The 25,176-nt window shown below is 41.9% G+C and overlaps 1 protein-coding gene across 1 annotated transcript in view; it reads right to left on the bottom strand.

Annotated features, from left to right (window-relative positions):
- STXBP3 (syntaxin binding protein 3) overlaps positions 1–25,176 on the bottom strand; it is a 63,206-nt gene that overhangs the window by 11,895 nt on the left and 26,135 nt on the right. Inside the window, exons 8-16 of the mRNA XM_075003585.1 lie at positions 23,514–23,604; positions 21,950–22,074; positions 20,239–20,343; positions 19,478–19,535; positions 19,166–19,231; positions 14,061–14,141; positions 12,801–12,942; positions 5,844–5,950; positions 595–693 (exon numbers count right to left, since the gene is read on the bottom strand). Coding sequence (XP_074859686.1) covers positions 595–693; positions 5,844–5,950; positions 12,801–12,942; positions 14,061–14,141; positions 19,166–19,231; positions 19,478–19,535; positions 20,239–20,343; positions 21,950–22,074; positions 23,514–23,604 — 874 coding nt within the window. The remainder of the gene's footprint in view (positions 1–594; positions 694–5,843; positions 5,951–12,800; positions 12,943–14,060; positions 14,142–19,165; positions 19,232–19,477; positions 19,536–20,238; positions 20,344–21,949; positions 22,075–23,513; positions 23,605–25,176) is intronic.

Raw genomic sequence — 25,176 nt, 5'->3', positions numbered from 1 at the left:
CACAACATTGAAATTGTTCAGATGTCATCTGATTTTTTTTTTTTATTTATAATTCTCTTGACCTACTTAATTTCTCCACAAAGAAGTGTGAGTGTGTAGTCTAGGCTTTAAGACAAACTACACTAATAACTTTGCATGGATTTTCCAGGCAACTAATTGCATCCATTACATGAAAAACATTTAAATTGTAGGCTAAAGACCTACTACACATACACGCACATGCCACATGAGTTTAAACTAAAGAACCCAATTTCAAACTACCTGCCACTGACAGGAAGCTGAATTGTCTCCCAGTATTTTGATTTGCTTCAGCTGGCTTTAAATTATTTCTCAGTTATAGTTAAAATTAAGTGTACATTATCAATTTAATTTTCATGTTAATATACTAACTAGAAATTTAGAGGCTGTGTGCACACATCTAAATAGATTACACTAAAGAACTTAAAGGAAATTTTATAGTATATAAAATGTTAATTAACCCAAAACTTTTAAATGACATTTCAAAAGAACATCTTGTATAAACTGTTAGCTTTCAATGTCCTTAAGACTATTTCTACACTGCATTTACAAAACAACTACGTTCTTAGACTTTACCTCCATAATATCTTTGATAACAGGTGTCCATCTAGAAAGCTGAAATGTTTCTTCCGAAGATCGGTCCTTCTTTGGTTGTCTACGTTGCTGAGAAGTGGACTAAATAAAGAGTTTTTTTAAAAAAAAAAAAAAAAAAAAAGGAAAAAGAAAGGAGGCTATGGTTTTATCATATGCATTTTAAATCAGTACCAATGAAATAGAAAAATTTTTGGAAAATATTTTACCATGTGCAAACTATGTCTGTACAGTACATTTCAGCTGCAATTTAAAATCAACTACTGGAAACCTATTTCAGAAACACGGAGTTAGAGATATTTATGTTTTCCCCAAAAAGTTATTGCTAAGCTAATGGCTCCCCACAAATAATTACTACCCTGGAAAAAAGAGTGTTTTCCAGGAGGACTGATTAAGTTCTAAAACAAAAGAAAATTTTTTTTGTTGCTATGAAGACTGCCTGTCACAACAAAATGATCAGATTCTTAAAGTTAAATATATGAACACTCTATAGAGTTCAGACACTACTCAAAGCCTGCATAACTTTGACAAGTTGTGGGACAGACAGCTTGCACCAAAATAAAATTATTTTTATAGAAATGTTTGGATATTATTTTGAAAAATATCCAGTGTAAAACCAGTATACTGAATTAAAACTAAGGTAATGTCAGTAAATTTAGCAACGGGAATTTTTCAAGAGTTCCTAGCAAAATCATTAACTTCTTGATTCTCCCAAGAAAACTGTGGAATGCCACATTAACAGCTGAAGAAAAAGCCTTAGCACTAAATGGGGGGAAAAATGCATTATTTCTCAACCTGGTGCAAGACCTGAACCAGAGGCTGTGAAACAAAGTCAGGCCATATATTACTGGAGGTGTTTACAAGTACACTCTCTGATACGTGACCCTGACAAAGGTACTACTAGTGTTGCTAAAATATGAGCACTCCTAAGAAGCAGAGAGATACTGCACAGGTGCATATGAACACATTCCAGAAGATCAGTCCAGGTACATCTTGACCTAACACCAGGTAAAAACATTTGAGAGAGATGATGAACAGCGATATTTTGCCAGAGACATCTACACTCCAAAAACTAGGTCACATTTGTTCAGGTTGATTTTCTAGCACCCCGTTTTGTAAAACTGAAGGTGCATGTCCACACTGGCACATAAAGTGAACAATGTGTACCCATTAGAGTTGCCAGGTTTGACTTTGTCAGCAATGCAGTGTGTGATGGGACAAAAACGTGTGGTGGGTGCTTGTGTGTCATCAGCATCCTATAACGAATTCTCTCCTCCTGCTCCCTTTAGAAAGCTATGGCAAAAAGTGTGTTTGTGCCCTTTCTACAGATCTGTGCAGATGTCATTGCAAGGCTAGCATGGAACCTATGCAGCTTATAACTGTTGTGGCAAGTATTATCAGCACCTCTCGTATTGTGCTGCAGTAGGCGCAGAGCCTAAGCAGCCATGAGAGTGATGAAAACTCTGAGGAAGACACAGGCATATAGAAATGCGAGACACTGGACGAGGAGGAACAGGGAAATGCTGGCTGCACTTGATGCTTTGTACATAATGGAGTTCTGGTGCTATGAAACAAGCTCAGACTGGTGGGACTGCATTGTTCTGCAAGTATGGTACCATCAGCAGTGGCTACAAAACTTCCACGTGTATGGCCACTTTCATGTAAATTCGTGAATTGCTTTCCTCTGCCCTGAAGTGCAGCAATATCAAAATGAGACCTGCTCTAACAGTTCAGAAGCATATGGCAATTACCAGTGTTTTCTTTGTATTAAATTAAAGAGAGAGAGAGAGAGGAACCAGTACTCAGCTGGCTCCTGGCTCCTGTCTCACCCTCTATCCCATCAATCCCACGGCTGGAGCTGCTGGGGAGCCGGTACTCAGCACCAGCAAGTACTGACACCAAAAAAAAAAAAAAAAATATGCAACCACTGGCAGTTACAAGCTTTCACAGAACACCACCAGACAGCTACCATCAATGGGCAATCCATTCAGAGAGGGCAAATCTCCAGCGGGAGCTGCTGTCACCCAGACAGCCCAGGCAATCAATATCCTTCTGCTACAAAAGACAGTCACTCTGGGAAATATGCAAGACATAGTGGACAGTTTTGCCATAAGGGAATTCCCTAATTGCACTGCGGTGATAGATGGAATGCAAATCACTATCTTGCCACCAGACCACTTTGCCACTGAATGCATAAACCACAAGGGGTAACGTTCCATGGTGTTGCATGCCTTGGTGGATTACAAGGGTCGTTTCATCGACATCAATGTGGGAAGGTAAGGAAAGTGGCATGATGCTCTCATCTTTAGGAACTCTGGTCTGTTTAGAAAGCTGCATAAGCGGACTTTCTTCCCAGACCAGAAAATCACCATTAGAGACATGGAGAAGCCAACAGTGATTCTGAGTGATCCAGCTTACCCCTTGCTCTCTTAGCTCATGAAGCCATACCCAGGCAGCCTGGGCTGCAATAAGGAGCAGTTCAACTACAGGCTGAGCACGTGCATAATGGTGGTAGAATGTGCATGTGGCCATCTAAAAGGAAGGTTCAAAAGCCTCCTGACTCAGACTGCAGCAAAAGCAACATTTCCCCTTGTGGTGGCAACCTTCTGTGTACATCACAATTTATGTGAGAATGAGGGGGAAATTTTCATGCCAGGCTAGGGGTACTGAGGCAGATCACTTCACCCATAATTATGGGCAGCCACACACCAGGACAATAAGGAGAGCACAGTAAGGGCCACTACTAATCAGGTAGGCTTTGAAAAAACAGCTTTATGAATGACCAGAAGGCAACATGACACTCATGTCCATTGCTCTTAAAGAGGTGCCCCCTGAACGATGTGTACTTGGCTGTAAAGCCTGTAACACACGCACATGCAACACAAACAATAAAGACACTTTTTTAGTTTAATCATTTTTATTCAGGGGATACTAAAGGAGTTCATGGCAAGAGCTTCAGAGGTGGGTAAGGAAGGGCATTTTGCCATCACAGGTGGGAGAATGTCAGCCTTCTACTCTCAGAAGCACCCCTGGGAGCCGAAAGCAAGGCTGTCCTTGACTCCTTCCCCCAGTATTCTGCAGTGCTGAGTGAGGAAGGTTAGGGAACATGGTGAACAGCACATGTGGTTCATCACGGGCTGCAGCGGGGCACCTGTACCAAGGACCATGGGAACTCTTTGCTGCCTCATCAGCTGCAAAATCCCCCTCTGGGTCTCCAATTCATGCTCTCTGTACTCTCTCCTCGCCTCACAATTTCCTTTCTTCCCAATCACCTCGACTCTGCTTAGGAGCCCTTAAAGTCAACAGAATGGCCCCTGTAGTGTGAGCTGATTCCTTAAAAATTTGACCTAAGTCATCTAAGTTCAGCCTAATCTAGTGTCAACCATGGCTAAAGCAATGTTTCTCAAATGTAGCCACCAGGGGCTTTTGGCAGTAATTTGGAGGGAGGGGGCACAAAGCATCAGTTCCTTTCTGTCCTTCCTTACTGCTCCTGGATACACCGCCCTGCACCACCTCTGCTGAGAGTTGGGGTACACAGTTGCTACAGCAAGGTGAGTTGTTGGCCCACACTGGAGGACAGTGTTTGGGTGGCAAGTTCCAGCTGCGGGACTTAATGAACTTTACCCATGTGGCTCCAGGCTCAGACCATGGGGCTGCAGGTACTGATTCCGCCAGCTCTAGCCACATGTGGCCCTGGCATTCAGCTGCGGGGCTTCAGCCTCTGACTCCTGATTCCAGCTGTACAGCAGCAGTTGCAGTGGCACGCACTAATCCTCAGCCGTATATCATCAGGGTCCAACCATGGGGCTCTGGGTGCCAACTCCTGATTCTGGCCACAGACCAGAAGTTGCTGATCCCCAGCTTTGGCCACAGAACTTCAAAATCAGCCTCCGATGACCATCTCTTCCAGCTCTACAGGGGCAGTTACTTGCCCTGGGGTCCAGCTCTGCCCCCAAGCATGGCAGCAAGCACCAACCCACAGTTCTGTTCTTGGAGTCTGGCCATATGGTGGCAGGAGTTGGCCGTGGGTGCTGCTCCCTGGCCTGGGCCATGGCTGTGCAATGGTAAGCAATGACTTTAGCCACACAGTAGTGAGTGCTGACTCCTGGCTCCAGTGGCACACCCCTGGACTCTGGCCAGTTGGCGACAGGCACTGGCCCCAGATGCTGACTAGCAGCAGCAGGTTTCAATCCCTGGCTCTGGCCAAACAGTTCTTGTTCTGGGTTCTGGCCATGGTCACTAAGCTGTACCATGAGACCATGGGGCTCTCTATCCCCTCCCCATTACCCCTGAGCCCCACCGTCTTCCTGCCTTCTCATCCATTCCTCATTGCCACAGCCCTCTCTGCCTCCCCTGGCCCTCACGGTCATCTCTGGCCTCACCCATAAAGGCCCTCCATCCAAGGCTCAATGGATCCTGGGGAATTCTGAGAAAGACCTTAACACATATACAAGTATCACTTTTCCCAGCAGACTTACTAGCTCTCTGTGAAAAGTGATACTTATATGTTTGCTAATATCACTTTTCATAGCCTTCCAGGTAGCTAATGTACTGTGAAATTAACAAATACAAAAGAGTGCCCCAGAACTCAATCTCTGGATGGAGAGGCTAACAATGGGGAGGTGGTATTATTTTTATTCTTGAGTCAGCCAAAAACCCTACAAATATAAATTACAGTGATTTGGATGTGAATCTGTGCATATTTCATTGCTTTCCCTGAAGTTAATAAGTCTTTTAGGAAGAAGTGTCAGAGCAGCCACCAGTGAGACTCAGGGGTTGAACTCTGAGGGCACCAATCTGTTGCAAGAATCCCTGGAAAGATCATGGGCAAATGGGAAGTAACAAGCAATTGTCATGAAACACATAAGATGGTATGCAAGTTGTTTGTCTCCATCTGTAAATATTGGGGAACTTTGCCATAACCCTTTGTGTACTGGTGGAGACAGCAGAAATTCCTGCTGCTGACTGAGCACTCCTGTGTTTGTGTAATTATTCATCCTATGGGATGCTAGTACTGTGTTTGAAAGTATTAAACCTGGTCAAGAGCCTCTATCACCAAACCATGACAGTGGTCTTTCTTCATGAGAAATACTGAAGCCCGCTTAATTAACAGGCTGAACTCTCTATTAGAAATAACAGCATCAGAAACACAGAACAGCTAAGTGTCCTAAGGAAAGGAACCTTGGGGATATTTTATATTATCACAGCAACAACATTCCAGCCTGAATACCTACCGAGACTACAACAGGTACACCAAGGTATTTCCAATTTTTTATCATGTCACTATCACTTTCTATATGTACATTCTGGATCAGCTTGTCCAAATTCTCTTGTGTAGTTCCTTTTACCACAAAGAAAAAATGAACAAGTTAGATTTTTAATTAATAAGTCCATATCTTGGTTCTTGACACGACAGGATTTTTGATAATTTAACCTAGGATACATTTCTTTGAAGGTCATATTAAATCCATAATCTGGTTAGATACTGAAATAAATGTGAAAATTCAAATATCATTTTATGCCAGTCTTTGAGAATATATTCAGATCTCCATCAGAGTTAGTATTTCCTTTACTCCAAAAGTAATCAGTACATTTCTGAGTCCAGTACAGCAGATCTGGTTCAAAGGACCCACTTGGAAAAATAATTTGCATTTGAGAAAATGGAAGTGGAAGGAAAGGCAAGTAAAACCTTGATCAGTTTATCAGTTCCTTAAATTTCTGCTACTCAGCGTTTTTGATAGAGCTCTTAGAACTACATTCTCATCTCAATTCTCCTTGTCATGACTCTTGCCCAGCAACTCACCCCCCAGGATGCATTTGACAGCAAATCCCACCCCACATCCTTCAAACTCCAACCTGGGTGAGGAAGGGAGAAAATATCCCACATACTGAACTGCTACTTACAAAAACAATTACCGTTCTATTGTTCTTCAAGATGTGTTCCTGATATCTATTCGAATTACATGTGCACGTGTGCATGGCTATCAGAAAGTTTTCCCCAGCAAGTACGCAGCCCCACAAATAGTGGTGCCTATGCAAAAATATATATGACCCAGCCAACCTGGCACTCTGAGCTCCTTCTTGCCAACCACTCTGACAGTGGGGCAGGAGGGTGGGTTTTGAAAAGATATGAGCACCGCATCTTGAAGAACAGTTACAATGGTGAGAAGCCATTTTTTCTTCAAGTGCTTGCTCATATCTATTCAAGTTAGAGAATTCCCAAGCTAAACCCAGGAGATGGGGTTGGTGTCAATATGTGGCTAACCCTAGGACAGCACCCTGGAAGGTGGTGTCTTGTGTAGATTACTTCACAATTGCATAGTTATATATACAAGTATGCACAGAGGACCACACAGCAGCACAACACATCTCCTGGAGAGGCACATGGGCCAGGAAGAAGGATGAAGATGTCTGCACTTGCATTGAGAGTGCACCATCACTGGCAGAAGGGAGACTTTAGCAAGGTCATAACATGCCCATGTACAGGACATGATCCAGGAGGAGATACACTGCGATGACACCAGGAGTCCCTTCCTACCATGACTGATGGCCACAAAGAGCTGCAGGATCTTACGGAAAGGCTTCATCTGGTCAATACAGAAAGCAAACACCTGTCTCAAGTGAGTGCAGCTGTTATGCCTGCTAGAAGCTTTGAGGTTTAGGATAGAACACAGGCAGGAAAATGTCCTGACTAATATGGAACCTGGAGACCACTTTAGGCAGGAACGCCAGGTGAGGGCGAAGTTGGACCATGTCCTTGTGGAACACATTATACAGGGTTCAGACATGAGGGCCCAAGAGTTCAGATACTCTTCTGGCAGAGGTGATAGCCACCAGGAAGGCCACCTTCCAGGGAAGGTACAGGAGAGAGCAAGTGGTCAGCAAGTTGAAGAGATGGCCCATAAGCACCCAGACACCCATGTTAAGCTCTCAAGCCAGGACCAGCTGGCAAGCTGGTGGGTGAAGTTGGTCCATGCTCTTGAGAAAGTACTCCACCAGGGCGTGCACAAACCCAGAAAGCCCACCTTCCCCAAGGTGGAAGGTGCCACCCTGCCAGGTGCACCTTGATAGATGAAGCAGCAAGACCTTGTTGCTCCAGTGACAGAAGGTAGTCTAACACAGCAGGACAGAGGTAGACAAAGGCACAAGCTCACACTGGGTGCACCAATGGGAGAAGTGTGTCCACTTGGCCACACAGGACTGTTGTGTAGATGGTTTGCAGCTGCTCAGAAGGACCCAACGCACTGGCCCTAAGCCAGCCTGCTTGCCAGGTATCAACGACGAAGCCACCAAGCCATGAAGTGGAGAAACCAAAGGTCTGGGTGGCAGACGCAACCATGTTTCTACGCAATGAGGTCTGGCACCAGGGGAAAATAAATAGGCGGAAGCACAGAGAGCTCCCTTAGCATGGGGTACCAATGGCAGTGGGCCCAGACTGGAGCTATAAGGAACACATCTGCCCTGTCCTTGTAGACCTTGACGAGCATCTTGTGCACAAACGGAAACTGAGGAAAGGCATACAGCAGATCCAGGGTCCAAAAGGATGAGGAATGCATCCTTATAAAGCCCGAGATGAGAGCCTGGAAGGAGCATAATGCAGGATACTTGCGGTTGCTCCAGGATGCAAAGAGATCTAGCCAGGGAAAGCCCACTTTTTGGAAGAATTGAGTGGATGACATCTGCGCAGACTGACCACTCATGGGCTAGGAGACAATGACTGAGACTGTCTGCCACCTGGTTCTGGATCCCCGGGATGTAGGACACATTCAGATGAATGGAATGGGCCAAGCAGAATTCCCAAAGGTGAAGAACTTCTGAGCAAAGCAGGGAGGACCACGCTCCCCCCTCACTCCCCAATCTCGTTGATGTAATAGAGTTGCCATATTATACCTGTATATGAACGAGCAGCTTCTCCAATGGAGGTTCTGTAGTCAGGTACAGGTACACCTGAACCCCATGACAGCCAGGGAAAACAGCCACTACTGCCATATATTTGTAAACTTTCTTGGGGCTGTAGAGTACCTGAAGTGGGGGAGCTGTGAACTGAAGGAGCAGGAAGTACCAGTAATAGGATGGGTAGATGGAAATGTGGAGGTGAACGTCCATTAGGTTTAGAGCAGTGCACCAGTTCCCCGGATCCAGGGAGGAGCTGATGGTGCCCAGAAATACAAAGAGGTGAGATGCCATAAACATGATGAGCTCCTGGAGGCTCAGGAGGGGTTGCGGCCCCACATCTGCCTTAGGAGCTGGGAAGCAGCAAGAACAGAAGCCTCCACTGCTCATATTTAGAGGGCACCTGCTCCACCCCAGAGCAGAACAGGGAAGTGTATCCCAAAACACTAGCCCCAAGGACCCAGCATTCCGACCAAACGGTTGACCAGACCTGGAGGAGCATACAAAGGAGCAGGCACTCTGATCCGCAGCATATCATTAAAGGAGAGTCAGAAAGAGTTTGACCTTCGGCAAGCAGCCCCGGACTGTTGACAGGGGTGTGGCTAGTGGCTGGAGTAACAACCCTTCATTGGTATAGGCAGAGTGTCTCTGGGTCTGGAAGGACCTGGTTACTGCTGGGGCCACAGCTTGAAAGCTGCTGCTATGTAGCAGGCACATGCAAGCCTAATGACTCAATGGTACTGAGAGATTCCTTAGGGCTGTGGGGATAGGCATCAGTCTGTGGCATGAACCACCCTTAGCCTTGGAGTGCTATCAGAGGGCCACACCCAAAAGAACAAAGCAGCTGCAGAGTCTGATATAAAAAGCACCTGCAAGACATCACTTACCCTCCCACAGAAGGGCTGAAGGCTCTAACCCAAGATTTTTTTTTTTTTTAAACACGCTGTGGCCCAGGAGCTGTAGTTGTAGCAACTGAGGATGACCACATGATTTACCAGAGCGTAAAAAGCCCTCAGTGGAAGAGACCCTTCCTCTGAAGATGTCGAGATGCCTGGCATCTTTGGCTTTAGCGACCAGAGCCTGTAGTCCTCGGCACATGTTTACACAAACAACGTTTGCCCCGCAGGGCATAAGGCAGAGAGTAGGTGCACAAGTACCCACAGCCTTACTGGCAGAAAGTACTTGTGCTGTACCCCATTAACAGTTCGGGGCACAGAGGAAACAGCAGGCACAATTTTACTTACTTAAAGGGCCATACAGAGTGGACCTGCCAGGGACATGACCCAGCCAGTTGAGCCAACCACCAGAGTGACTGCTCCAATTGGAGGGATCAGGCCAATGACCCTACGGTGGAGAAGATGCTGGAGCCCCCAGGAAGTAGTTCACAGCATTTAGAGGTCAGCGAAGCCACCAGAGCATCATTTCAGGGGGAACTGAAGAACACCCACCAGGGTGCCTTTGACGACAGATCCTCCACAAAAGGAGGAAGAGAGATTGCCTCAGGAGGAATAGGGTGGCAGGGGCCCCAAGGCAGGCGCCCTGAGGCAGGCGTTTGGCAGCAGCCACCAGAGGGCATGAGGTAGACATTATACGCTACTAGGCAGAGGGCTCTGTGCCCGTAAAGTCATGATGCGGCCTGCCCAGGGGACCCAGCATGAGCAACAAGCCAGAGCCAGTGGCCATCCGCCCTGTTCCAGTGTGGACCTTAAGGATCAAGCACCATTGAGCCAAGGAACGAGACAGGAACACAGGAAGGCTGAGGGAAAGCCGTTCCCTGAAAAGGTGCTGGAGCTGTGGGTTCTCATGAAATGGGCAAAAGCGGTGGAGAGATGGAGAGCAGTGGTGATGCGAAGGGTGCCGAGAGCCAGGCCTGTGCCAAAGGGAGTGGTGCAGAGTAGAATGTCACTGCAATGGGGCAGGCAACAAGAAAGTTAACCGATGCAGGGACAGAGGCCAGTGCCAGGAACGAGACTGGTGCCAATGCTGATGCAGAATATCATGATCACATGGCCAATAGGACCAGCAGCGAGAGTGAGACTGGTGCAGAGAGGCAGAGTGACATCGAGAACGTGATCAATGTTGGGCAGACAGGTGACATGGGAAGCGATGCTGGTGCCACACTGGGGACTGGCGACAAGCATGGGACTGATGCTGATGAGTAGGCCGAGTCCACAGAGAATGGGAACTGGCACCACAGCAGGCAGACATCAAGGTCTCAACCCACAAAGGACCTGGCTCAATGGGCCAAACCGGTGCAGGGGAACTGGGCCAGTGCCACAAACTCGGTCAAAACACAGTCCATGCCAAGAAGCTCTCAGAGTCTGTAAGGGAACATCATAAAGACAACATCAGGGTAAACGAGGCACAAAGCTGAACATCAGGGCGATGGCCAGGGTGTGCCGAGGACCTGGAAGTCATGAAGCCCACACTAAAGGATCAAGACAGGAAATGGGCTGACATGGAGGTTGCAAAGCCATCCAGCACCACAAAGTGAAATAGCCGCACTGGTGCTTGGGTCAAACCCGGAAAACTGGCAAAGGCAGCTGGATAAGTGCAGAAAGGAGCACCGGCATGCTCCCAAGTATGCGCTTCAGGGCAGAGGCCATAATGGGCACTGCGGAGCTCATCCATCTCATGAGGCCCCAAGCTGCCTAGTATACTTTTGGCGACAACAAAGGACCAACCAGCACTGAAGCACTGCTGGCCAAGGATGGATGGGCCTCAGTGCATGGGATGCAAGGGCAGCAAGATGACTGACCTCTACCTCAGGAATGTCTGGTACCTTGTGTAACAAAAATATTGCCACCAACAGAGGCACTGCTGATGACCTGAGCCTCAGAAAAGTACACACTGAGGAGCATGAGCAGTGCTGCACTGGTAGTTGCATGCCAGAAGAGCCCTTTATGGGCAGGGAGCTCAGCGCTGGGGATCACATCATGCGCAAATGATGGGGATGCAGAGTCTCACTGCACCAGTTGAAGTGCCATCTATGAGAGGAATTTCCGGAGCCAAAAGTCACATTCCCTGTGGTTCCAGAGTTTGAGACCTCTGCAGGCACAGCACTCATCTGCTGAATGAGCTTCACCCAGACACCAAAAATGGGTGGTAACTGCTGCATGTTGGCAAAGGCCAAGCACTGGTTAGAGCCCTAGGATCCAAAAAAACAAATGGCTATGCTAAACACAACTAACTACCAGCATTTACACAGAAAAGGTTAGGTTCCTGTGTTGTAGCAAGAGGGGGGGTGGTAAGAGAAAACTGAATGGTGTCAGGTCGGCTGGGTCATGCAGTCAACTTGCTCTCATAGAAGGACATTTAGATAGTAACTGACAAACCTCATGTGTCTTGGCATTCTGTTCCCTAAAGAAATTAATGTCAGATATGCTTAATCTAGCTGCATTGATCATGTAGTTCGCTAAGAATTTAAATAGCTAACAGGCCCTACCTCTTTCGTCTGAACCGGAAGCCTGCCTGCTTCTGGCACTGGCTCTGCAGCATGCTGTCCACTCTTAAAGGGAAAAGCTGTCAGCCGAGGAGGCCATTCTGGAGCTGGCCACAGCTCTCCCCGTGGTACTACCCATTCCTCCCCTTCTCCCACCACCACTGTGGGGCTTTGCAGAGCCCTGGGGGTGGAAGATGGCAGCTGCAAACCTGCCTCCTCTTGCCCAGGCCCATGCCCCAACCCATGGCTGTTCTAAAACCAAACACAGAGCCAGGAAGAAAAAAGTACAGCTGAGGTTTGTGTACAGAGTGCCCCTGGGGGTGCATCCCTCTCATTGTTGTCCTGTGTCCCTCCAAACTGTACAAGTGCAGCTGGTAGGCACCTCTGCACTCCTACCCAATGTTGAGTACTGAACTCTTTATTATACAGAATATTTGATTATCCAGGAACATCCCATGTCACCTGGATGCTGGATATCAAAGAACTTACTGCATATACGCTTTGCATAAGCGCCACTAAAAGGGTCTCCCTACCAACCTAGCTGGCTAGTTGCTAAGGAAAACTTTCCAACAGTTGTGCACGTGTGTATCCACACACCTAACTCAAATAGATATGAGAAAACATTCAAAGAAGAAAACCTATTGTGCTCGCTAGTTGTGCTGGATCACACATTGCCTTTATGAGAAACCTCTTCAACTGGTATCTGGGGGAAAAAGGGCTACATGTAATAGGCATTGTTTCCCTTTAACCTTGCCAAGATATAGTGCAATAATTAGTCCATAACCCCGTACTGGCCTTTGCACTAAAACCTTGTACTGAAATCTAACACACTGAAAAACAAAGCAACTTATCTTACCATTTGTGCTGAAGATATAAAGGAGGATGGCTCTTATTTTATCATACGAGTCATAGGAGTTTTTGCTGAGTAAAACTGGAAGGAGGACTCTCATGGAGTCTTTCACTTTTTGGCCCTCTGCATCAGTTCCAAGAGCCAAATCCTAAATTGAAAGCAAACAAAGTGGTCTTAGTGACCAATCATTAAAACAAATAGTGTTAGTTTGCATTTCTGTATTTTGCTCCACCAAAGTGCTATAGTTGCAACTGATTTTATCAACTTTTCCATCATAACCACCAGGGTGGTAGAGTTTCACTAATGATTTGATTCACACTGAACTCAGACAAAGGACCTTTATCTACACAACTAAAAGAGCTATGCTAAACTGTTATAGGTGTGCATTTCAATTGTGGTATCAAAGCCTGTATTTTTCAAAGACTTAGACAAATATTTTTGACAGTCAATGTTGGCCAGTCAAATCTTTTTACAAACGAGCCCCACCAAGGAATTGTGGATACAATAAAGCACCGTAAGGTCCATCCCGATTCTCCCCACCGCTCCCCCCGTCTGTACAGCTGAAAGTAAAAGCCTGAATGAAGCTCATGACCTAACAAATCTGTTAGTCTCTAAGGTGCTACAGGACTGCTTTTTATTTGTGTAAGCCTGAATATAAACATCTTCAAAAATGAAGAGCCTTTACACTGCAACTATTGTAAAAGTGGTCAGATTTTGTTTAATTTTGTACCAGTTTCCAGACTCAGCTACTAAAATGAAAGTTGCTTCTCAAGTCCATGTTGTTTTGCTACCATAAGAGAATCTTTATGTTCATAACATTAAATAATATTTAAAATTATGTTCAAGATGATTTTGTACTTCTTATTTTAGGTTAACAGCATTAGCTTGTTTGTTTATGGTAATGCTCAGAGTTAAACTCTTTTCCTTACATTCAGAAAAGAAGAGTCCTAGCTCTAGGGAGCTCCTAATTAAGGGGACATAACCGAACAACAAATTAGGTAAAAAGAAAGAACAGGTTTTTTTTTAAATAAAAATGACAACTAGATAACGCATAGGCAAAGGAGGGTCCTTAAAACTGTGACTCAAATACTGATAGGATAGGAACCAGGGAATGAAGTCTTCAAGTATGATTACTCAGAACAGACAATTTAAAAAAACAAAAAACAAAAAAACAAACAACCTACTATCAAACCATGAATAATGGAAAATACAAGCTACAAAATTAGTGTTATGAAGATTTTATTTTCACTAATGACTTCCACATACCTGTTCAGTTTTGCACAGCTTTTCTATACTGGCTTTAAACTTACTCATGCAGTCTTCTGCTATATTAAGATGGACTACTTGCTGTAAGACAACAATGTTCATAAAACTCATTTCTTTTCACATAGTTGTAACAGCAAAAGTACAATGCAGTTTATTTTTACAAGTTACACTTTCAACTGTCTGAGCTTAATTTTTGTAAACACTTTGTGCTTCTGTATTTTACCACACGCTTAGAACAAGTGGTGGATTTTTCAGTAAAGATTAAATTCCAGGTTTTCAGAAGCAGAAACTTTTGCATGGATTTGTTTGTTCTATTATTAGCACTACAAATGAGACAACTACCTTCCTTAACCTACAGCTCTCTGTATGATTAGTACATATAGCTAAACACAGCTTAGATGACCTGTCTTCGCACTAAAACACAAAGCAGGTATTGCCACATACAGAAAAGATGGAGATCCTTCCAAGACATGAAATTTAGGAATCCTAGTGTTCACATATCTCCATAACAGCCATCAGTTTGATTAAGGTGCAATGAGGAAATTGACCATCTACATTAATTTTGATAACCAATTTATAGCTAAAAAGTCTTCAGTGAAAATATAGTAATCAAAGCCCCTTCCCCATTTACTAATTTCTTTCATGGGCAGCTCCAAAATATCTGTTAGGCTACAAGGTGCCACAGGACTTCTTGTTGTTCTCGAAGATACAGACTCACACGGCTACCTCTCTGATACTAATTTCTTGTTTCTCAAAAAATGTCTAACAGTCTACAAAAAAAACATATAAAAGTTGTCAAGTAGCACTTTAAATACTAACAAAATAATCTATTAGGTGATGAGCTTTCGTGGGACAGACCCACTTCTTCAGATCACAGCCATACCAGAACAGACTCAATATATACAGCACAGAGGTCCAAAAATGGTTATCAAGGTTGACAAATCAGAAGAGCAAAGGGGCAGCAGGAGGGAGGTGTACGGTGGGGAAGTCAAGAGCTAGATAAAGCGAAGTATGTAAAAGAGTCCTTATAATGGGCCAGGTAATTGTTGTCCTAGTTCAAACCACTTGTTAGTGTGTGAAATCTGAATACAAATGAAGAGTTCTGAGCACTCTTTCTGTAAACGATTGTTAAAGTTCCTTTTCAGTAAAACACAGACTTTCAGGTCATTGAGAAAATGGCCCACTCCATTAAAGTGCTGGCTGACAGGTTTGTGAGTTAGTAGTTTCTTTATGTTTGTTTTGTGTCCATTTATTCTTTGCCAAAGAGTATTTACAGTCTATCCTATATACATGGTGTGTAAGCATTGTTGGCACATGATGGCATATATGATGTTAGTTGAGGAACAGGAGAATGTGCCCATGATTCTGTGAATAACATGGTTAGGTCCAGTGATGGTATCTCCAAAATAGACATGTGGACAAAGTTGGTAACAGGGCTTGTTGCAAGGAAAAGTTCCAGGTTTGATATTACTGTGGTATAGCCTGTGGTTGCTGGTGTGAATCCTCATAAGGTTGGGAGGTTGTCTATAGGAGAGAACAGGCCTGTCACCTAGGGCCTTCTGGAGTGTGGCATCCTGATTAAGGACAGGTTGTAGTTCTTTAATGATGCATTGCAGTGGCTTGTAGGTAATGTAGGTGTTCTGTTCTTGGCATTTTTGGGCCTATCTTTGAGTAGCTGATGTCTGGGTATTCGCCAGGCCCTGTCAATTTTTTTTTTTTTTTAAACTTCTCCTGGTGGGTAATTCAGGTTTATGAATGTTTGAGAGAGATCTTGTAGTTTTTGGTCTCTATCAGTAGGATCAGAGAAGATGCACCTGTACCTAATGGCTTGACCGTAAATGATGGATCATGTTGTGTGTGCAGGATGAAAGCGAGAAGTGTGTAGGTAAGTAGAGCAGTCAGTGGGTTTCTGGTAGAGTGCGGTACTGACCAGGCCATCACTGATCTGTACTGTAGTGTCCAGGAAATGTCTCTCTCGTGTGAAGTGGTCAAGGCATAAGTTGATGGTGGGGTGCAAATTGTTAAAGTCTCTGTGGAATTCTTCCAGTCTCTTTACCCTGGGTCCAAATGATAAAGATGTCATCGATGTATCATAAGTAAAGGAGGGATAATAGGAGACAAGAGCTGAGGAATCGTTGTTCCAAGTTAGCCAAAAATATATTAGCATATTGTAATGGAGTGGGGGAGTGCATGTGTGAGTCAGGCTGGATGTCTGAGGCAAGCAGCAGCTCCCAGTGGCTAAGGATGACCCTGGGGCTACAACTGGCAGGTAACACCTCTGCCTGAACAAAGAGCAGGGAGGAGCTGAGCTGGGTTTTTGAATCGGGGGCGGCAGTTAGAAGCTGGGGGAAGAGGAGCTAGAAGGCAGCCAGCCTGAGGAGGGGGAAAGCTACACCCCAGAGGGGCACCCCTCGGGGTCTTCTCCCCAGGACGGGTTGGAAGGACTGTCTCTGGCTGCTGTGCTGTCACTTCTGTGAGAAACTGGGCTTCTGTTGCCTAATAAACCTTGTGTTGTACCTGCTGAGTGAGAGTCACTCCTGCCAGCGGACGGGGTGCAGTGCAGGGGGACCCCTGAACCCCATCACACATCATGGGGCCATGCAGGTGCCCACAGCAGTGCCACTAATCTGGAGGTATAAACTGTCCCCAAATTGGAAATAATTGTGGGTGAGAACAATGTTACAGATGTCAGACACCAGATTGGCTGTGGTGACTCAGGGATGATATTCCTGACTGCTTGTAATCCTTCTGTGTGTGGAATATTAGTGTACAGATCCTCTACATCCATGGTGGCAAGGATGGTGCTGTCAGGAAGTTTTCCAATGTTCTGTAATTTCCTCAAAAGGAAAAGGAACTTTAACAATTGTTTACAGAGAGAGTGCTCAGAACTCTCATTTATATTCAAATTTGACACATTAACACTTGGTTTCAACCAGAACAGCAATTACCTGGCCCATTATAAGGACTTTTTTACATACTTCCTTTTATTTAACTCGACTTCCCCACCCCACACCCACCTCCTGCTGCCTCTCTGCTCTTCTGATTTGCCAACATAACCATTTTTGGACCTCTGCTCTTTATATATTGAGTCTGTTCTGGTATGGCTATGATCTGAAGAAGTGGGTCTGTCCCATGAAAGCTCATCACCTAATAATTCTTTTTGTTAGTCTTTAAAGTGCTATTTGACTGTTTTTCATTTTGATAGACTACAGACTAGGACGGCTCTCTCTCTGTCACTAGCCTACAATAAGGGGACGTCTCGACTAGAGGGATTTGTTGGCAAAATGGCAGTTACGTTGACAAAATCCGCCGAGAGTCCAGATTCCCAAGAGCCTTCTGTTGACAGTAAATTGACAGAATGCAGCACTTTTGTCAACAGCCATACCCCGCTCGTCAAGTGGAAGAATGCCACTGTCAATGGAGATCTGTTACCAAAAAGCGAGTCTGGATGTTTCGGGGGGCCTTCTGTTGAAGAAAAGGCTTTGGGGACACCACACATCCCTGTTTGCTGTGCTTCGAGGTGGCTGTTTTGCGGACAGAGTGGCCAGGCAGTCCAGCCGCTCTCTGTTGGCAGAGAAGATTGCTCTTTCAATCCACTTTGGTGGTCTGGACATGCTCCATCAAACACAAGTTTTGCTACAAAAGTATCTTCCAACAAAAACTTCTGCTGACAAATCCCTCTAATCTAGAGATAGCATAAGTGAAGAATCTTGTGGACTAAATAGAGAAGTACAGTTACCATGGGAATTAGTTTATGAGTGTATATTTTGCTAGCTTCTCGTGACTGCTTCACCCCATTTGATTTAACCCTTACACTCTTCCAGAAAAGCACAATGTGACTGATAAGATCTCACTCCATTAAGCTACTGTGTAAGGCTGCTTTATTACAATTTTTTAAATATGCTTTCAACAAAACCAATCAATCCCAATAATTTCAATGTTGTGAGATCAGCAGAGAGGATTACAGTCATCTGGAATTATCTCAAAATTCTAACCCATTAGAATGCTTTTACCACAAATAATTACAAAATAGTCTTCTAAATATTAGCTTTAATAAAATTTATAAAAATGCAAGTTATGACCTTGGATGCTGACATTTTCCCACTGATAGCATTACAAAAGTAAATGACGATGGTACTTTAACACCACAGTCTAAGATTCTTCTTTAAGAGTTTGATTAGGTAATTTAATTTAAAAATTTCAAGTTCTATCACCTGCAAGTCTATCTGCAAAGTAACTATTTTAGTTCATGGTATGAAAATTGAAAATAGTGCACCAGGAGAGCACCAATCAGCCATTCACTTAAAAAAATGTGGTTGGTTGACTTCTAACCACTACTACTCATCTATATGCAACCTGTTTTTGTCAACCATCTTAAGTGATAAAGTTATGGAGTGCATCTGGCTAGAACCTAATCCCACTCAGGCCAATGCATTTTAAAGGGAAATGCATGCAACAGCAATACATCTAAGTTTTTTCATTTTTGTAATGCATGAAGATTGTGCAGAGGGTCTGTGATTTGCCACACCTGTTAACTTATGGTTGCAGGTGATCTTTCAGAAGTTTCCTTTTATGTGTATTTTTGCAGACAGGTGTTTTATTTTGGTTCTAAATGATGCATCTTACACTACTTAACTTTAGAATCTTCACTGAGAAAATAAAATACCATTGTATAAAGTCTGAAAATACACTAATTGCATTTTGATACTATTAGTCTGTAACATTTCTTCCTTTCATTATTGCTATATTAAGACAAAGTAAAAGCAATACTGCAAAGCAATAGCTGTTAAGGCAAACATCTACAATACTCAAAATACACTGGTTTACTTACAGAGTAAATGCATCCAACCGAAGGGTTTAAACATTTCATATTGACAAAAAAGCCAGCACATCTGGAAGTGGACTTATTCCCTCATAAAATGTATTTATTCAACACAAAAATATGAAGCACATAACACAAAAACATACATGACAAAAGCTTAATATAAAGGCAATGTTTTTCTCACGCTAGTGTTCCTGAATAACAATACAGCCTTTAAAATCAGAAATACTATTTGGTGAGAACAGTTTATAGGCAAAGTGTCAGTGTACAGGATGCTGCTTACCTTGGTAATCTGTTTACGGAAGTGGGGCATCTTTTTCATTAGCTGGGCCAGATTACTTAGTGATAACTGTGAAAAAAGGACAGTTTAAACTGAAGTGATGTTTCTAATGAAAGAATTCATTTATTTCCCTTACTACCAGAGGCTGGGAATTTCCACCTTCACAGCTGAGGAACTTACATCAGCTTCTCAAGCAGGTTAAGAACTACTGATCACACACACAACTTTCTACTGACTTGGTTGAAAAAGCACACTGGGAAGCCTATTAATATCAGAAAAGAAATATTTAACAAGTCAGAAATAAATATTTCTTACTTTTCCTTCTGTTGCTTTTCTCTTTGATGAAACTTCTTTCAAGAGTTTTGGAATTTCCCTGCCAGATTAAGAGAAAGTAAAGGAATGCTTTACTATCTTAAACAAGTCGTTTACTATTTATATTACTTACACAATCACATTCTTAAGTTAACAGTATGAAAAAATAGTAAACTCAAGAGATTTATAGTTTCTAATTACCATACTGGTTCTCAGTGAAAAAATTAAGTTTTAAAAAATAGATTTCTTATTCAGATTAAAGTAGTACATTTCTATACATTTCTAGGTAGAAAAGTAAATCTAAAGAGTCATACAATCACGTTATGGCAAACTTTTTGGTATGTCATCATACAAAAATACTGATTTTGGATGGGAATGAATATTCTTTTCTCTATTTATAGCAAAACTAGTGCTTCTTAAATTCTAGATTTCCTCCTCAAAATTTAGATTAAGGTTGTGAAGTCTCATCTCCAAATGATAAAAATTAAAATTACTTTTATAAGGGTTTCATTTACACGTGATTTACTGATACATGAGCTTTTTGCAAATACAGATTTTTGGACACTAGAATTTCCTGTGTACAGCACAAAGTGCTCTTCTGCAGATACTTACTATTCTCCCTTACTAGCTGACCAAACCAGTTAATCTTTTCCCATAACAAACTTGTAATAATCTTTCTATAATCATTCTGTCTTTATACCTTTGTCAAGTCTATTGCTGAAAATGTACAAAGTATCATTAACATTAGTAACTTGTTCACGTACTCTAACACATCTGCAATATGCTTGTGCCGAATCTTCACCCAGAGCTCATCTTCCTCCTCCAGGACTGCCTCCCTGTCCTTTCCATTGGGTCCATCTGTTTTATATCTACAGACAGACAATCAGATTGCAAAGATCTAACTTCAAAATGTGTGCTTTACAGAAAAATAACTGAACATGTAGAACAAAAGTTAAATAACTAATTTTTAACATTGGCGAGTAATACACAATGATTTTTTAAAAAAAAAAGAAAGATGGCTCTGAAACAATAAATAATACTCAAGAAAGTTAAAGGCTGATCCAAAGTACTTAGTAATTAAACCAAAATTATATGAGTTTCAGAATAATTTTCTTATCCAATAATCTGAGTTCAGGTTGGTAATCCATTCCTGTTTATACTTGGAATATTCTGTAGGTTGTTGTTTAAAAACAAAAACAGATTTATATGCACTTCTATGTCCTGCAGGTTTTTGATTTTTCCCTTTTGAATTAAAATCATGTACAAAGTCAAACATGTTGGAGATGGCAAAATATAGATAGCATTTGAAGGCTACACAACTCGTGATGTACAGAAATTCTTGTGTCTACAAACTGCATGTACAGCTACAGAATACAGTTTTCTGGAGTAATTAGTCCCAAACATCTATAGCTAACATACTTAGCATCATAGACTTTAATTATGAAGCAATTGCATGATAACCAAAGGTATAAGATGCATACTAGGTATCTTACAACTCAACAACATAATACTTTATTTTATATTTGGATATAGTAGTCCTGGGAGAATTCTGAAAGTTTATTATGGCTCCAAATGCAGAATTCTCCAAAGACTAATATATTTGTAGAAATTCACAAATAGGTATTAAACCAGAAGGAAGTAGAAACAAGACAAAAATGCAAGTTTAATTCTTTAAAAAAAAAATAGCGTTTCTACCTTTTGGATTAAAACAAAGTCTAATGAATAAGTTTCAGACTCAAGAATATTTTATAAATTTACATAAATGTTGCAAGCTCAACATTATTTCTGAAATTCTTGTACATTTCCTTTTGATACATAGCTTTTTAAGCAGATATTTGAAAGGCATGCCTCAAAAGGTTGTGTGATAGCATGGCAGAAGTATGTTGGCTTACTGATGACAAACAAATTTGAAAGCATATTTAAGATCTGTGAGACTTATGCTATGAGAGTGGAGACAGTTTTATGAAAGAGATACTCAAACTAAATAAGAACTAAGTTGTCTATACCTCAACTTCCATAAGGACATAAAATTCAGCTCTAATAATCCCCAATTAGGCTTTCAGATTAGGATAGTAAATATAGTTACTTCAGTTAGATGTATTAAATTTTTAAGATCAGGATAAGCTAAAAATTGTTGCTGCTAAGAAAATTGTGCTCTCTCTCACAATAGTTATCCAGACCTCTGTGATCCCCCCCACTCACCAAATCAGTCTTACTAATAAAGCTAGCTCTTTAAAAGGCCTACTAGAACCTTTAGTTAGCATGACAATACAGTATAGCTAATCAAAGACCTCTGGCAAAGAGGGGACAGAAGAAATATGTTTTTAAACCGAAGTCATCTTTGTACAGTATAAAGTAGTAAAATAGCAAACAATCCTCTTTGCAGTTCACCTTTAATATCTGCTGTCAGCTGTATTTATAAAAATACAGGTCCTAAATTTAAGTCATCAAAAAGACTGAAAAAGCTATACTTGCTTGTATGTATCATTTTCAATTGATAGCAGATCATATGCCATTGCTTGGAAGGTAAGTTCATGGAGTACAGTTGACACAGGGTCAAAGCCACGGTCAATTATTAACAGCTGGGAATGAGTTTTACCCTAAAAACATCAGGACAGAAAAACTTTTCACACACATTGTACAAAGCTACAACACTCCAAATCTATTTGAAGCGACTAAGTCACATTTTAAGCCATCTTGGAAAACCCTATAGAGAGCCAAGTGAGTTTATTCGCTAGTCACAAGGAAGATGTGGGGGGCTGGATTTTGTTGTGGGGTTTTTGGGTAATTCAGAAACCCATTACCACTAAGTTGTCATTACCTATCCCAAAGTGGTCCAGCTATTTCTCAACCATGAAGTAGAGGCAACTTTCTGTTTAAAGACAATATGCATTCATACAGAATGTTTTTTATGTTTCATGTTTGAAGGCACACTACAATCCAATGTAACTAGACAAGAGAAAACATACGTGTCTTAGGCTTCACACACAAGAACATGGGTATTGTCTGAATCCTAGACCAAAACAAGAGAACTTAGTGCTAAATGTGATAACCATTTGATCTTGATGTGGATTCAAAACTAAGTTCTTTAAACATCACTAGAATAACCAGTGTAATAAAACCTCAGAGCTTTGATCAAGTCAGAATCAGCAAGACACACCAAATTGACTGAACACTTAGAATGGCACCAGAGGTTCCCAGAACATGGTTAATAAAAGAGTCCACCAAGATAGGTAAACTGCCATGTTCCATGTCTGCCTGGTTCTCAATCCTTTTATCACAGGCTCTTCTGTCTCCCAATAAGTAGCAGTTCCTCCTTTTTGATATTCTCTCACATTCCTGTTTTGTCCCATTTTCTCAATGATTCTGCCCATCCCATTCCCTCAAACACTAGAAAATGGCTTGGGTGGAGTACCTGCTGCTGGCGCAGGGGACTCAGTTGTATTTGTTTTTGTGGCTGAGCTGAATGCCATGGAATCAGAGATGCTTACGCCAGTGGGCTACTGCCAAACATGCAATCCTGTACACATGATCTACCCTTACGACAGACTACTACCAGGGCTGCTATGGGAGAAATGAAGGATGACAGGCAAATTGCTAAAAGTCCTAGTCTCCCAAAGCAATGGGATTTCCATGGATCCTGCAACTGGAAAACTGTCTCCTGAAATAATCCCCTGCTTTGCTTAGTGTCGTAAAAAGTGGAATGGTGTCAGAATTATGCATTTCGCCTCTTAGCTGCACCACCCATTTATTGATTTAGCAGCCCTCCTCTAGATGTGACTTCTGTTGCGTTTCTGTATGAGCAAAGAATATTGATTCTGTTTTTCTGAATCAGAAACCTACTGCACAAGTTCTCTTTCAATCTTCCAACCTTCTTTTTTTTTTTTTTTGAATTACACAAAAAAGCAACTAGAGACAAAACTTCCTAAATTTAGTAACCAAATATTTTTAATACCCATAACACTGTGTATTAACATCCTTTAACAATTTCATTTGTTTACAAAAATAAAGCAAGCACAGGATGTAGTTTTCACTCTACCTTTATTTGGCTTCTCTCATCAATTTTATAGTAGTTTTCAAGCTTACTTTCAACTAGCTCTGCAAGTTTGCTGGAATTATCCAATGGCTTGCTGGAGGAAAAAAATAAAGTGTCCCAAATATATTATTACATTTCTGTTAAGGCATTTTGCAACTACCTTTTTTCAAATATCTGTAGTTTCAGAATTCCTACTTAAACATTTCAAAACGCATTTTTGCCACAATACAAAAGACAATACTTTCTTTCAACTATGACATAAGACAGCCTCAGAACTTGATCCTAAACACATGCACGCATGTGAATAACTTCATTCTTATTTTCTTTTCAAGCACAGATATCTATATGACCAAGTACGAAACTGTAATCTTAAAAAAAAAATTTCACAGGTGTTTTGTTATTTAAAAAAATAGAAGCAAGACCAAAATGGATGACTAAAAGGGAAGTCTTACCCAACATAAAACACTCAGTCAGAAGAGTGTAAGAATAATAGTGCAATGGTTATTCAATTCTGGTTGCAGAAATACTTCAGTGAAATGTCTGTTTTTCATAATTATTCTAGTTGGAAGACTCGTTACAAGTAACTATTTGTTTCACTATATAATAAGATTTATAGTTATTTTTAGTTTAGATGCCGTAACACAGACTTTAATTTTACTGTTTGCGTAAATGTCAAAATTTCTTAGGTGTGTAACTTTAAAAAGAATGCTGCTTGTTGAAAGTTTATGTTATGGGCCCATCACACACACAACCAGAAAACTGATTCAACTTTTAATATACTATTTAAAATGAATTTGTTTACTACTTTATTCCTATTATATTATAGGAAATTATAACTTTTAAGAATGTATGCTGAAATAGCTGAGAAATTTAATAAGCTGAATTTATATGAAAACCTTCTTCAGAAGATATCCAGGGTGTTTGAGTTCTACTGAACTTAGGCTCAAATTCGGAAGAGCGTCTTTACTCAAAAAATCCAAGGCAGCTGACAGAATAGGTTACACAGCAAGTCTATGGCAGATCCAGGAATACAAGTGAGCCCTCTTAGCTCTTATTTACTCAGAAAAAGTAAGCAGCTACTACAGAAAGGGTAGATGACATTATATCTTTTACAAGACCAACTTCTGTTTTCAAGCTTACACATGGCTCAGACCTAAAGAAGAGCAACTAACAAGCAATTTGTGGTTAGTATTTCATTGTCTGGCAAAATAGTTATTTAAATAAACGGCACCATTTCAATCAGTCTGGACTTGTACTGTAATTATCTCCAAGAACAACCACCAATCCTAGAACAAAATGGATTTCAAATTACTATGGAGAGCGACATCCATGAAAGCTCAAAAATCCAATGCTACCACTCAGACTATCTACTCACTACACTGTATCAGGCCCAGTAAAAATAATAGCAACTAACAAGCACAACACGAATTATTTAAAAAAAAAATTCTGGTATAATAGCCTTTTAAATTTTTTATCTTTAAATTGTCAATTGTTATTTTTAAAAAGGGTTTTCTGCCACCCCCCCCTTATGTTTTAATCTTCTTTCTCATCTCAGGAAAATTGGCAGTTTAAAATACATATATGCCCAGTCCTGCCTATTTCTCATCCCATCAGCCGTCATCTAAATCTTTCCCTGTGACCTGAAAGGACTTCATGGAGTGAAAAT

The sequence above is a fragment of the Carettochelys insculpta genome, chromosome 9 (assembly GCF_033958435.1).
Source record: "Carettochelys insculpta isolate YL-2023 chromosome 9, ASM3395843v1, whole genome shotgun sequence".
NCBI classification, from domain to species: domain Eukaryota; kingdom Metazoa; phylum Chordata; order Testudines; family Carettochelyidae; genus Carettochelys; species Carettochelys insculpta.
The sequence above is the reverse complement of the archived record's forward strand: the minus strand, read 5'-3'. Positions and strand labels throughout refer to the sequence as shown.